We start from the raw sequence: 14,097 nt of genomic DNA, 5'->3' as shown, positions 1-14,097 counted from the left end.
GATCCTAATGGTACAAGCCACTTCAAGTGTTAAGTACGATAAACAAAAAGCAGCTTTATCACCAGCAGTGCATACTTTTGACAAACAATAAAAACTAGCACTTTTTTTTAACTTTTTTTTTTTTTTTTAAGATTTTTATTTATTTATTTGTCAGAGAAAGAGCACACACAAGCAGGGGGGAGCGGCAGGCAGAGAGAAACAGGCTCCCCACTGAGCAGGGAGCCCGATGTGGGACTCGATCCCAGGATCCTAAATCATGACCCAAGCTGAAGGCAGCCACTTAACTGACTGAGCCACCCAGGAGTCCCAAAACTAGCACTTCTTTAACACACACATACACACACACCCTTCTGCTACTGTAAGGTCTCCCCCTGGGGGTCTACCCCGAGGAAGTGACCAACTACGCAGGAGGTGGGGAAAGGCAAGAGCATTGTATCAGTTCACCCTGCTGGAGGGCAAGGACTATGGGTGACAGCAGAGGTTGAAAACAGGCGAGGATACCACACAGCAGTAAAACAGCAAGGGCAGAACATTTCCAAGTGGGGCATGATCGTCAGGTATTTGCTAAGTGCAAAGGGAGGGCCCAAACCAGCACACACAGTGATGACCTGGCTGGTAAGCCCACAGCGATCACATATGCACACGGGCCTGAATGTGGCAGGACAGACGCCACATGCTAACACTGATTCCTACCAGTGAACTGGTTCCCTGCTCCACACCCGTGGCTTTCTGAGTTCACCAATGATCTACATTAATGCACACTGCTTTTGTAAATAAGACAGGAAAGACAAAGAGCCACATACAAGAAGAAGGATCTGAAGATACAGGATTCTCTCTGGGGACCCAAATGACCGCCATGACGAAGGACTAGCTGGAGATGTGCACCTGCCATTCAGCACAGCATGCGGGGCCTCCGTCCAACCCACTAGGACCTCAAGGCCTGAGGTGGAGACATGACATGGGGTGGGGGTCGGGGGTAAGGCCTGCAATCCCCACCTACAAGGAGAACCAAAGAGCAAGAGAATCATGCCCGAAAGTTGAGACACACACTGAAGCGTCAAGGCAAAGACAGCCAGAGTGAGTTCAAAGCCAGTAACTATCAGGAGGAATGCAGATCAAGGTGTAAAAGCTTCAGCGCTCCCAGGAGACCACTGCTCTTGGCCCTGTCTACCAGAAATGGAAATAAAAGGGCACCTGGGTGGCTCAGTTGGTTAAGCGACTGCCTTCGGCTCAGGTCATGATCCTGGAGTCCCGGGATTGAGTCCCGCGTCGGGCTCCCTGCTCAGCGGGGAGTCTGCTTCTCCCTCTGACCCTCCGCCCTCTCACGTGCTCTCTCTCTCAAATAAATAAATAAAATCTTTAAAAAAGAAATGGAAATAAAAGAGAAATCGAGGTCACCTGAGGCAACCTTCCCACCCTGACACACCATCCTTTGCAGGAGGCAGAACCTACACTGAGTCCCGAAGGTCTCCGCCCACACCTCTTGGCCTAGTGCTCCTAGCATGGGGGGGAGGCGGGGGGGCGCAGAACCACACAGAGGTCAACAATGCCACCAGACAGATGTGGACTCAAGTCTCACCCCACCACCAGAGTGCTGTGCAACCCTGGGGAGGGTGAGCAGCCGCTCTGTGTCTTATTTGGAAAATAAGGCTGTGCATTCCCAGCACCAGAGACTGGCATGGGGCGAGCACTCCTCCAATGCCAACTGTTTATAGTCCCGTTCTCCTCCTCGTCCTCTCCTTCCACCGGCTCCCATGTGACATTGGCACCCATCTCTAGAAATGTCCCCCCAGGCCATTCCACTTCAGACTACTGACTTCCCACCTACTCTTCACAGAAAACTTCCTGAAAGAGTGGTCTGCCCTTGGGACTTATAAATTCATTCATTCACTCATTCAACAAACATCTGTTAAGTCCGCACTATGAGGAAGAATCAAGGATACAAAAGGGTGTGAGACAGAGCTCTAGGGCTCAAGATGGGGAGACAGGCAGGCAAAGTGAGCGCATGACTACAGCACAAGGTGCCACGGGATGTGAGAGCTATGACAGCAGGAGGCACAGCCGAAGCCTCCGGAGCCTGAGCCAGGGGTCAGGGATGGGCAAGGTGGACTCCAGGGCAGAGGGGGCCGGCAGGGACTTCGGATCATTCGGCACGGTTTCAGCCAGCCAGGAAGGGTGGACACAGTGAGGTAAGAGGGTCTGTGCCCGCCCTGCCAAGAAGCCCGGAACATGATCCCCACGATGACCTGAGCAGACGTGCACAAGAGCCAGTGAACTGAATATGCACTTAGCTACGCGGAGTGGGTGACTGGGGGAGCAACCGGGGCGGTGGGGGGGGAGAGGGCAGCGGCGGGGAGGACTTCAGTAGGCCTCCAGGGGGATGAGGCAAAGGAATGCAGCCACTCACTGTGCCTAAACACACACCTTTAAACATGTTTCTCTGGGATGTCCCTATGGGACATGGAGGTGGAAATCTCATTCCCAGTCAAGCAGTTTCTACAGAGTGTCTCGGAGGTCCTAGTCTGGAGGAGGATGTCATCACACATGACAATGCACACAGAGGGCTGCCAAGTGCTGGGAGGAACAGACAGGGGTGGCGGGGGCACTCAGCAGCCCAGACATGCACCCGTGAGGGCAGGGAGCCTGCCACTGCCCCAGCTGAGCCTGCCCAAGGGGATACAAGACAACAAGCATGCCTAGGAGCACCTGCACTGAAGCCCTGGGGATACACAAGCCTGCAACATGGATGGAAAGTGGCACCACTGGTGGGGAAACACCAAGGGAACAGGGTCCTGAAGGGAGCAGGGGATGGGCATGTAGGGAAGGGCATGGGGTTGAGTGCAGCCACACAGAGGACAGGTGGATGGGACTGGAAAGAGTCGGACAATAAGGAGCTCCCGGGACCTTGCCCAGACAGCCTGGGTGGAGCAGGGAGCAGATCCTAGCCTGTTCTCCCAAAAATGCTGCTTAAAATCAAAAGTGGACCAGGCCTCCCCAGAGCCCTCCCTGGATATCGCTCTTCCCAGCCTCTCAGAGAACAGCCCCTGTCCATTCTGTCCTTCCTTCCTCTGCACAGTGGACCAGGCCCTGAACAGACTCACAGGGGTGACAGCTCAGCAATAAGGGCCCCTCCACAGCAGGGCACCTACTGCCTTCCTTGAGAATGCCCACTTCCCACAGTGCTTCCAACTTTCCCGAAGTGTGCCCTGAATCTTCCCAAAATTCCTTTCCTAGATCAGCCACCCTGGGGTTCCAACGTCTCTGCCATGTGCTGAGCTCTGGCCCGATATTTCGCCATCCCATAAGCGGGCATACTGCCCAGGACTCAGGGATCCCTAGGAGGATCGGGTCGTCAGCTCTATGCCTCTCCCCTCCTCTCTGAGGGTGGCATCATTAGCCTCCCGGCACCCACTGCTCTTCTACAGAGTCTGGGTCCTCTAGGCGCCGGGTACCCAGTAGGCTCCGGGATTCCATGGTGAGCAAAAGACAGTCACCACTACCAAGGAGGAGCGGAACATCGTGGTCTGGTCAGGGAACAAATACAGAAGAACAAACATGCTGGCAGGAGCAGGGAGAGGAATTCACGTGGTCACTCTACTGCTCGGAAAAGGCTCTGTGGCTGGTGAAGAGTATGAGGTTCCAACCCTTAGCCTAGCTCTCGAGGTGCCCCACAGCCATCCCCTGCCCCTGCTGGGCTAATTTCACTACTCCCCCCCCACTCCCCACCACACACGCATTCACCTGGACGTCCGCTCAGAGACACTCAGATTTGCACGCACAGCACTTAGACCCTGCTCTCCTTCCTGCTCTGGCAGATTCTCTACATACTGTGCACCGGACGCTCCCTGTCTGGGCACAAATTATTCCCTATGCCTGGGGTGGGGGGGCTGTGCCTGCTCGAGGCCAATTACCTCCCAACCCCACAACCGACCCCCTACTTTAAAAACCTCCCCAACTCCCCCCAACTGAAATGAGTCCCTCTCTCCTCCACATTTCCATAGCCCCAAACCTACAAGTGGGACATTTCTTAATGTCCAGTTTTTGTCAAGGCTACTCTAATGACTGGGGCACCTCCTTCCTACATTTTCAATTCTGGGGGGGTAGGGGGTGAGTTAGAAGTCTCACACTTATTCTACCTCTTGCAATGCTGGCTCTGTAAGCAGGCCTTCCGTAAACTTTTTTTTTTTAAATAAACTTATTTATTTGTTTGTTTGTTTGTTTACAGAATGAGTAAGATTTTGATGGAGCCTCAGGAGGGAGTGTGTGAGATGGGTGCAGAGAGGTTGATGCTTGGGTAGACACAGCTCCACCACTCAGCAGCAGAGGGAAGACAAGCTACAAAGCCTCCCAGGGCCTCAGTTTCCCCAGCCATGGAATAAGAATAATACAGTGCCTGCCCTGAGGATTACTTTAAGTACCGGATGAGAATATGTAGGTAAAGCACACCCTACAACCCCCAAATGCTACTGTATCCATTACTGCCCTTCTTATTACTATCACTGAGACAGAGAAGCTGGCTTTATTATAGAGAATGGGGGGGTGGGGGGTGGGAGGTGGGAAGGGAAGTCAGGCAAGGCTACTAATCAGGGCGTGTTTGGCAAGCATCAAATCGCAGTCCTGACAGCACGCCACACCAAATGATCTTTGCCAAAAAATAATAAAATATTTCACCAAATGTTGGCTACACTGCAGTACGTACTGTACTCATTTTCTCACTCAACTAGTTGGCTGAGTCGCTCCTAACAGTCTTTTACTAGTTCTTAGTCTTATTATTTTTTAAAAAACATGCAATTAGACATACAGCAGGTTAAGTGCTTAGTAGCTGTGAGTTAAAGGATAATTCCGAGTGGCTAAAAGGCAAAAAAAATTAAATCAAGAGGCTGAATGCCAACAGGACCAGCTTGGTGTGAAAGAAAATGCCAATTCCCTGGTCTGGTGTGTGGGTGAGAGAAACAACAGCACCGACTTGCTCGCACTCAGCAACCGCTGGCGTCTGCTCATCCCCTGTGGAATCCTTTTCTCGGTGGAGGAAGTGTCCACAAGGATACAGGGGTACGGCACTATGGGCCCAGAGACTGTTCTGGTCTTGATCAAAGAAAACTTCCAAGAGGGGAAATGTTCAGAGCACACACCTAGGTCTGCAGGGTCCTGGCACCTCCAGCCACAAACTGCCGTTTCTAGCGTGTGGGAATTTAGAGGGTTAATCCATGCCCCAAACTTTCCAGTCCTGGCTTAATAATCTCCCTGTGAGGACCTCACCCTCAACAGGCCTTTTCTTTTCTTTATTTTTTTTCCTGTTTATTCTTCCCCCCTTTAAAAGCAGTCCGAAAGAAGATCATTTCCTTTTCCCGCTGGATATGTAAAACTGAAAACATCCTTTGTGGATTAAGAAAAGCCAATTTTCTGTGGCTCAACAGGCATGCTTGTTCCTGTCATTAGTAAATCAGAGAACTCCCTTCCCCAACCCCCTCACAGCACAAGTGAAGAGACACAGGGAGCCCTGCGAAAGGGTGGGGGCCTGGCCGTCAGGCCTCCCTGATTCCCCTCACCAGCGCACTGGGTGCCTGCTTCTTCACACAGGAGACAGAACATTTCCACTAATCGACTACCGTCAGTTAGAGAAGACTGCTCCTGGCCGCTCTCTGGAGCGTGCAGCCACCCAGCCGGTTATCACCTGCCTGCTGCAGGGGCTCAGGACACAGCAGGGACAGAGCTGCTCCTGCCCTCCCAGGAGCCCATGGTGTGCTGTCCACAGGAGAGAACACTGGCTTTGGAGCTACGGTCTGATCCAAGCACCCCAACTCCCTGGGAGGCCTGAAACCTGTCACTTTAGCTCTGTCCTCCTGTTTCCTTGTTCAGAAAAAAGCACAGGGACAGTGACAATGACACGTCCCTAATGGGGAGTCAATGGTGAATGGGCACAAAGTGGGTGTCCAATCCCCCTCCTTTCTTCTGTACAAGACCTGCACCCCAAATCTCTCCCCAATACCTGGGTTACCAGAGTCAAGGAACAGGGCTCTGACGGGGTGGGAGGGGGTGGGGGTTGGGGAGCAGCCAGTCTGAAAGGCTGCACCCTTCTGCTTCCTCCAGTTCTGCTGGAACAGAAGAGGGAAAAGAGGAAGGAAGACCCAGGCCCCCTCTTCCTGCTCTCCTTCTTTCCAAGCCAGTGAAGGCAATTCTCCCGCTTCCGCAGGTTGCCACCCGACCTCCACCAGGGTATCTCCCACTTAGGGGAGGGGAGATACCTCCTTCGGTATCTAAGGGGGTACCTACTTAGGTAGGTACCACCCACCCAGGGGCTCCTACTTAGCTGTAGGCCTGGGAGTCCAGCTCCAGTTGAGCCATCTAAAGGCCGGGGGCTCAGTTTTGTTCTTCTTGGTCCCAGACCAGCACGGGGTAGGTGCTCAGCAAATGGAACCCGATGGTGCCCCCAGGAGCTAGGCTGCTTCTCAACTGCACCTAAATGTGGGATCCCACCAGGCCTGAAGGGCCCACTGCAAGGTGATGGGTCTTGTCTCACCTGACCCAGCCACCCACCTGACACCACCCAGGAAGGCTGGTCTTGCCCTGCTGGCTGGACACCGCACCTGCCTCCTTCTCCTGCCTCCTCCCCACACTTAGAAGGCCCCAGTGCAAATAACCATCCCACACACTCCTTTGATCACCAACCCCTTTTACTCTTCTGGAAACAACCTCAGGCCAGGTTGCTCTTTATCACTTCATGCTCATTTCACAACAAACATCTCTGAGCTAGTCCCCAGCTCTGCCCATTCTCTATGCAAGTGGTCAGATCTGAACATGTCACTCCACTCCTCAAGAACCTACCATAGCTCCTCCCTGCCTCACATACTGTGGGCCTGCTCTACTATTCTGCCATTCGTTCAACAGATGATTACTGAGCACCTGGGGAACAAGGACAAATTAAAACAGTCCTTTGTGGACCTAGTCTACGCGGTGGGGGAGACTAACCATCAATCTAATAATGCCACCAACAGAAAATTACAGACTGGCATGTGGAAAAAGTACAGAGTATCCCCACAGGCATCAACAGAGAAGCTGGGCCAACCTGTCAGGGAAGGCTTTACCTTAGGAAGTGATGTGCCACGTGAGATACGAAGAGGAGTAGAGGTTAACCCAGAAATAAAGTGGGGGGAAGAACATCCCAGAAAGGGAGCAATAAAAAGCATGTGCAAAGGCCCTGAGGCAAGAGGGAATGTCGCCTGAGCAAGCAACTAAAAGAAAGGCCCAGGGTTGGGGCTCCTGGGTGGCTTAGTCAGTTAAGCATCTGCCTTCAGCTCAGGTCATGATCCTAGGGTCCTGGGACCAAGCCCCAGGTCAGGATCCCTGTTCAGCAGGGAGTTTGCTTCTCCCTCTGCCCCTCCCCCCTGCTCGTGCACGGGCTCGTTCTCTCAAATAAAAATCTTTAAAAACAAACAAACAAACAAAAAGGCCCAGGGGCCGCAGGGCAAAGCAAACAGGGAGGGTAGAACTGGGAAGCATGGGATGCAGGTGAGCAATGTGCTGGATGGGGCAGAAGCCCGATTCCAGTCTGCAGACGGTGACGGCCAGCCTTCCTGACACCACCCTTCCCAGCTTTCAACCGGTGTATACAAAAGGAGAACTGACTTTGTATCAGCTGGTCTGAAACATGATTGGTAAATCGTTTCTGCCATCAAGAGTACAGCAATCCCACCCAGTAGGCAGGGCCAGACGGAAGTCTAAGGACATGGCTGTTTGTGGTCATCTGCAACCTCTACTTCCCTCCAGCAGCTTGTGACACTGAGGGCTGGGCCTACTATGGCGAACCTAGCATTCTAAGCAGGAGCAGCCCTCTGGGCCACCCAGCAGGCAGGTCTCCTTCCCTCTACCCATCCCCCCACCCCCAACCACCACCATCAGCCACTCTCTAGGCAAGCAGACACCCTGTCAGTCCCTTTTGTCTCAGGCCAATCTGTAGGCCAGGCACAAACTGTGTCCCATTTACCAACCACCTTCTTCCTTTAATCCCTAAATCACCCTAGTTAAAAGAGGGCTATGGACCCCAGAGTCCTCAGCCCTGGCCTCTATTTAGGCCCTTTGAGCTGGAATTCCAGTGTCTTGGCTTCTGTTTATTCTTTCCCTCTGTCTGAAAAAGCATTCCTTCCTCTCTTCCCAGCGTCCCCACAGCCCAGCCCAAATGCCCCTTCTCCATGCAGCCCTCTCCTAAATGGAAGCAAGTTATCCACCCCTCATCCAGCTCAGACCATCCACGGCCTGGGCCTCCACTGTGGCCTGGACCAAGCTGACCCTCCTTGTGGGCCAGGCATGGCTCATTCATTTCTGCATCAGCCATGGAGCAGCAAACACCCACCCGCGTAGGGGAACCTGTAAAGACGAGAAGGCAGCTTCTGTTTCTCCCATGACTCCAGTGACATGAGATTAAAACAATAAAATAAGAATTCAAACAAGTGATCTCCTCTCCATCAGACTCCACAGTATCTAGAGGTTAGGTGACATGACCACTGTTTAAAACCAAATGAGATCTCACCTTGTTGAATGCTTGGCAGTTAAAAAAAAACAAAAACAAAAAAAAACAAAAAGGGGCGCCTGGGTGGCTCAGTCAGCTAAGCAACTGACTCTTGATTTCAGCTGGGGTCTTGATCTCAGGGTAGTGAGTTCAAGCCCCGCATTGAGTTCCATGCTGGGCATGGAGCCTACTTAAGAAATAAATAAACAAACAAACAGAACCTACAATGCAACACAGAGCCCCAGGCCTGCATTAGGTGAGCTGTGTCAGCTCAAGCTTGCTGGGTGTGACCTTTCACAAGTGACATATGCCTCTGGGCCTCAGTTTACACCCTTATAAAGTGAGGAGAAGACTGACCAGTATGACTCCAGAGGATACAGTGAGCAACACAAAATGCCTTTCCTGCCCAGTCCAGGGCTCCTGAGGCCTCCCGAGGCCTCCCCGACTTCACATGTGGGACCATAAACTCTGCTTCAGTTCTCACCTCGAAGATCACTTGGCCCTGGGACACTACGTATCTGCTCATTTCCTTCTGTCTGTGCCCTGCTCCTGAGAACTTCGGCTGCATGGGACAGGGCTGTCTTCAGGTTCCCTGATGCATCCCACTGCCCACGAGGTGCCCAGCAGAGAGAAAATGCCTAATACACATCTACTGAATGAACAGCGCGCACGGGGTGCTGACATTCCACTGTCAGGAGGCAAATACATACATAATATAGCGTTACTCCCAATTTGTACATGGAGAAACTGAGATACAGAAAATACTGCACAACTGAGGGTACTGAAATGACATCTGGGGACCTAAACACTGAAAAACACACCCTGAGGGACCTCAAATGAAAATGAGGTGGGAGAGTCGTCTTTGAGGAAGAATGTGGAGTAGTCTTCCAAGTGGATGCTGGCTGCTCAGGTGAGGTCTGAGTGGGGAGCTCCTGAAAGCACCCCCAGCGTGGCTGTTGAGATGCATCTCGTGGGGGTGGTGGCGGCTGCGGCCGTCCCACAGCATAATAATGTGAGGTGGCCTGAGGCATCAGAGAGTAGACACTCAGCTCTCGGGTACCATCTGATCAAAGACAGTCCACTTCCCAGAGGAGCTGATCGGGTGAAGAACCAAGCACGGGAAAGTTGCTTTAAAGTTCAAAATTGGGGCGCCTGGGTGGCTCAGTTGGTTAAGCGTCTGCCTTCAGCTCAGGTCATGATCTCAGGGTCCTGGGATCGGGGCCCCGTGTCAAGCTCCCTGCTCAGTGGGGAGCCTGCTTCTTCCTCTCCCTAAAATAAAATCTTTAAAAAAAATTAAATAAAGTTCAAAATTGGGGCAAAGGGAACAAAATTTACATGTTCTTGCTTAACTGGTAGCTACTTGGTCCACAAACAGGCCAATGCAGGACAATAAGATAAAGAGCCAAGAAATTCTGGATCTTACAGGGTAGGGCCAATCTTTACTCTAAAACCTGACTCTCTACTCACCAATTTATACCACATCACCATTAGCATTCTAGTAAGACAGAGAGAGTAGCAATTATTTTAGAGAAAAAAAACAAGAGACGAAAGGACAAACAAGTGCCCCAAGCACTTGGCATTCACTGCAGACACATTCACCAGGTGTTGCTCTGGGCGAGGTGCCCAGCAGGCTGCCTGGAAGAGGAGAAAGAGCAGGGCTCTGCAGGCAGACAGATGTGGGGTCAACCCACCAACTATGGGACTTCGGCAAGTGACTTAAATCTCTGTGGGTCTCAGTTTCCCATTTGCAAAATGGGAATAAAAATTTAGAACCTGGCACCCATTAAAAAGATGATGTATCTCAAGTGCCTGGGCATAGGAAGCACATGACGAAGGAGGAGGACCCCAGTGGCACAGGGGAGGGGGTGGAACTCCTTGGGCACAGGGCACTCTCTTCATTAATGAGTCCAATACTTTCCATGTGCTTCCTGGGTCAAGGGCCACGCAAGGGACCCACAGAAGGTACAGGAGGGAGAACTGTCATTGAGATGGGACTGAGGGAAGACACCACCAAGGAGGCCTCCAAGAGTGGCCTCCAATGGGTGGGAGGTAGGCTAGGTTGCAGCAGGAGATCACGGCATGAGGTGGGGGGATGTGGGGGAGCACTGGGAAGAGCCAGGGCTTACATGGAAATGGTGCGGCAAGCTCAGGTGGAGCAGGCCCAGGGGGGCGTGGGAATGCTGAACCAGGAGCAATCAAGCTGGACATACTGAGGGGAGTGAAATGGGAGCAGCTGGAGGTTTCTGGAGCAGGGGGGTGGTTGTGCGGAATGAACTATGAGGGAGAGGCTAAGCAGGAAGGGGAACAGGCCCAGCCCTGTGAACTTGTGGATGTGGTAAGGAGGTGGCCAATTCCAGTGGGCAGCCGGTGGGGGGTGGGATGGGGGGTTGGCAAGGGGGAAACAGGAGGCTGGACTCTTGGTGGGGGAAGGGCATGCTCTGTGGGGAGACCCTAAGATGGGAGCAGACAGAGAGAAAGAATGCAGAAGACAGAGTGAAGGCCAACTGGTGGGTTACAGTGACCACTGTTGTGGAGTTCAAGGATGACCAATGACAGGCCACTGAGGTTAAGGATGGCATGGTGACCAGGAGCTTATGAGACCACATGGTACAAAAGGGGTGAGGAACACAGATGCATTTCCGGGGTAGGAGAGGCAAAGGGGAGCTGTGCTTGGGAAAAATCAACCCTAGACTCCTGACTCTTCAAATGGGCAAGATTTGTATTCAGGGTCAGAAGAAACTGTATAGGGAAAGAGGTGCCATAGATATTGGGGAGTATGGAGCAGACCAGGAAAGATGCTGATGGGAAAAGTGCTGGGGACAGAGGGGAAACACACTGCCCCCCTCCCCTCTGCAAACCTACTGGCAACCGCTTTATTCACCTTCAACAGGCCATCCACGTTCCAAGTGCACCCTACACCTCAGTCCAACCAGAGCACAGCCTCATGCTCCAGGGGGCTCCCTGACTGCCCCCAACCAGAAATTACCCTGGAATCATATCCATGTATCCCCAGTAATTATCTGTGAATCCATGTGATCTCAGATGTGAAAACACCTGAAGGGCTATATCTCCCACCTAGCTTGACGGGAACACCTGGTGCAGAACTTCACTAAGAACAGCCATAGAGAAATGCTGACATAACTACCTGAAGGAAGAAAACCTACTCGTGCCTTCGTTCAACAAACATATAAAGGAACAGGAAAAAACACTGAAGTCAGTGACCTAAAGTAGTCATAGGCTCCTGGCTGTCAGTCTCTTGCAACTCCTCCTTCAATTTTGCTCCCACCCCTAGCCCCATCCCACACGTAGAGAAGAGCCACCTGTAAATGGTGCTGGTCGGTCGAACTCTCTGGTTCCTGCTTCATGCGTTTACCTGACACCTCCTGGGTGCTGGTCACAGGAGCAAGAGTCTGCACCTGCTCTGACTGGGTGCCTGGTGTCATGGCGAAAGAGACATCTGTAGACCATGAATGGTGCTGAGCGGTATGTGGAGGAAACACACTGCTGGTGGGATGAAAGAGGGGGCCCTATTTATTACAAGTGGTCAGCAAAGGCGTCTGGGAAGAACGACATCTGAGCTACCACCTGGGGAAGGGAAAAGAGCCAGGCATTGACAGCACCAAGAGAAGAAACAAGGAAGAGAACTTCAGGAAGAAGGAACAGCCAGTGGGGACACCCTGAGAACAGAGAAAGCCTGGACTGTGGGAAGAGCAGAAAAGCAGCAAGTATGGCTGCAGTGTGGGTGCCGGGGAAAGCATGAGGCGGGAGAGGGCAGGCAGGCACCAGAGGCTTCCTGAGAAGGAATTGGGATCTTATTCCAAAAGGTGCTAAGCAGATGAATCACATGACCTGATTCATGTTTTCATACCTTAACTCACAGTGGCAAACCACTGCCTTCCTCCAAAGCTAATCCTTCATCAGTAAAATAAGAATTCCCCTCTCCATGTTGTGTGGATAAGCACAGTGTTAGAAAGCACTTAAACTCTAAAGCACTCAATAAACATTAGCCACTGTCATCATCAAAGTTCAAATTAGGGCTACTGTCAAAATTTGATAGAAGTTTTAAAAAGATTCCCCCCCAAACTGGAAGCACTTTCTCATTAAGTGAGCCTAAGTGAGTTTCGACCCCTACACACACAAACACACCCTAAACTGTAGCAATTGGCTATTAGCAATAATACCCCACATCTGTATGGCATCTAGTTTACATAGCACTCTCCTGTTATAAGAACATGTTAATTAATAACCACTGGTCTTTGATACTTTTAATTTAGTGACAGTGTTACAAATTGGCTAGCTCTTGCAAGATTTAGCAGGTATGCATGTCTCTCTCCTTGAAACAGCTGGTCAGTCGTGCCAACCTGCCTATCAGCTCTCTTAAGGTTTAGCATTCTTACTGCTGTGGTCTACATTCCCATATGTCCCAGTCTGCCAGAGAATTAAATGATAATAATTACAGTATCTCTAAGCACTTTACACACTTAATCTTCACATTACCCCAATTTTTTTTTATATTTCCATTTTCCAAATGAGTTCTAAGAGCTTCACCCAAGGACACTCAAGAATAAGTGATAGAGCCAAGAACTAAACACAAGATGATATGACCCTGTGTCCTCACTCTTAATCCCAACTCTGTGCTAGATAATTCAGACAAAATGCTTATAATATTGTGCTTGGTACAACACAGGTATTCAGTCAATAAAGGCAGCTGTTATTAGCAGGGCACAGGTAGTTTCTAGTTCCCTTGAGAGTGTCACCTCCGGGAGAGCAGCGACCTTGTCTGGGCGACTGCTGCGCTCCCAACACCTGGACTAACGCACATTTGACGGATAAATGAATGAACGTCCCTCGCAGAAAACAGGGCTGCCTGCGCAAGGCTCTTTTTTGCACGTATGTGTCGCTCCACTGTTACTGCCCCTTAGTAAGACCACCAGGCGTGTTTGAGGGCACAGAGAGGGGCCCGGAGACGTGCGATCCCCCCTTTCTCAATTCAAGGGTGGCGGAAACAGCTCCCAAGGAATTGAGGGATGAGTCCAGGATCGCACTGCCGGAGGGTCCTGACTCTGGCAGGGCTCTGCCCTCCACCCCGACGGGGACACTGTCTGCCCCGGCGCTGGGACCTATCAGGAAACAAAGACTCGCGGGGCCGACGCACCGGCAGAAAAGCTCACTCCCCTCGCCCACCTCCCCGAATGAGAGCCCAGTGCCACCATGCATCGCCCGGCCAGGGAACAGCGGCGAAGGCCGGGCGTGCAGCCGGGCCCGGGCCCCAGACTGTGCAGACACAGGCAGCGACCCCGCCTGTACACCGCCCGCAGAGGGTCGCCAGGGCGCGGGAGGCCGCGGGCCGGGCCGGCCTGTCACCTTCAGGACCGCCCGCCCACTCGCCCGCCCTCCGCGGGGGCCCCTCAGCGCGAGCCGCCGCCGCCCGGCTGGACCTCCCTGCACATCGGCCTTACCGCGATGCCCGCCTCGCGCCCCGCGCCCCGGCGCTGCGCCCCCGCCCGCCTGCCCGTACCTGCTGGGAGAGCGGGATGAGGGGAGCCGCCATCTTCCCGCGGACTCGGGCTCCGAGCGCCGGGGAGACGGGG

The 14,097-nt window shown here is 52.5% G+C and overlaps 1 protein-coding gene across 8 annotated transcripts in view; it reads right to left on the bottom strand.

Moving 5' to 3' along the window:
* Window positions 1-14,097, bottom strand: part of EPS15L1 (epidermal growth factor receptor pathway substrate 15 like 1) — a 94,901-nt gene extending 80,804 nt beyond the window's left edge. For all 8 annotated transcript variants that reach the window (XM_034997851.1, XM_034997852.1, XM_034997858.1 and 5 more), the window contains exon 1: window positions 14,025-14,097. In XM_034997851.1, the coding sequence (XP_034853742.1) occupies window positions 14,025-14,057 (33 nt within the window). In that variant the 5' untranslated portion in view covers window positions 14,058-14,097. The remainder of the gene's footprint in view (window positions 1-14,024) is intronic.

Source organism: Mirounga leonina, unplaced genomic scaffold (genome assembly GCF_011800145.1).
Source record: "Mirounga leonina isolate KUSES-001 unplaced genomic scaffold, KU_Mleo_1.0 Mir_94, whole genome shotgun sequence".
Taxonomy (NCBI): domain Eukaryota; kingdom Metazoa; phylum Chordata; class Mammalia; order Carnivora; family Phocidae; genus Mirounga; species Mirounga leonina.
The sequence above is the reverse complement of the archived record's forward strand: the minus strand, read 5'-3'. Positions and strand labels throughout refer to the sequence as shown.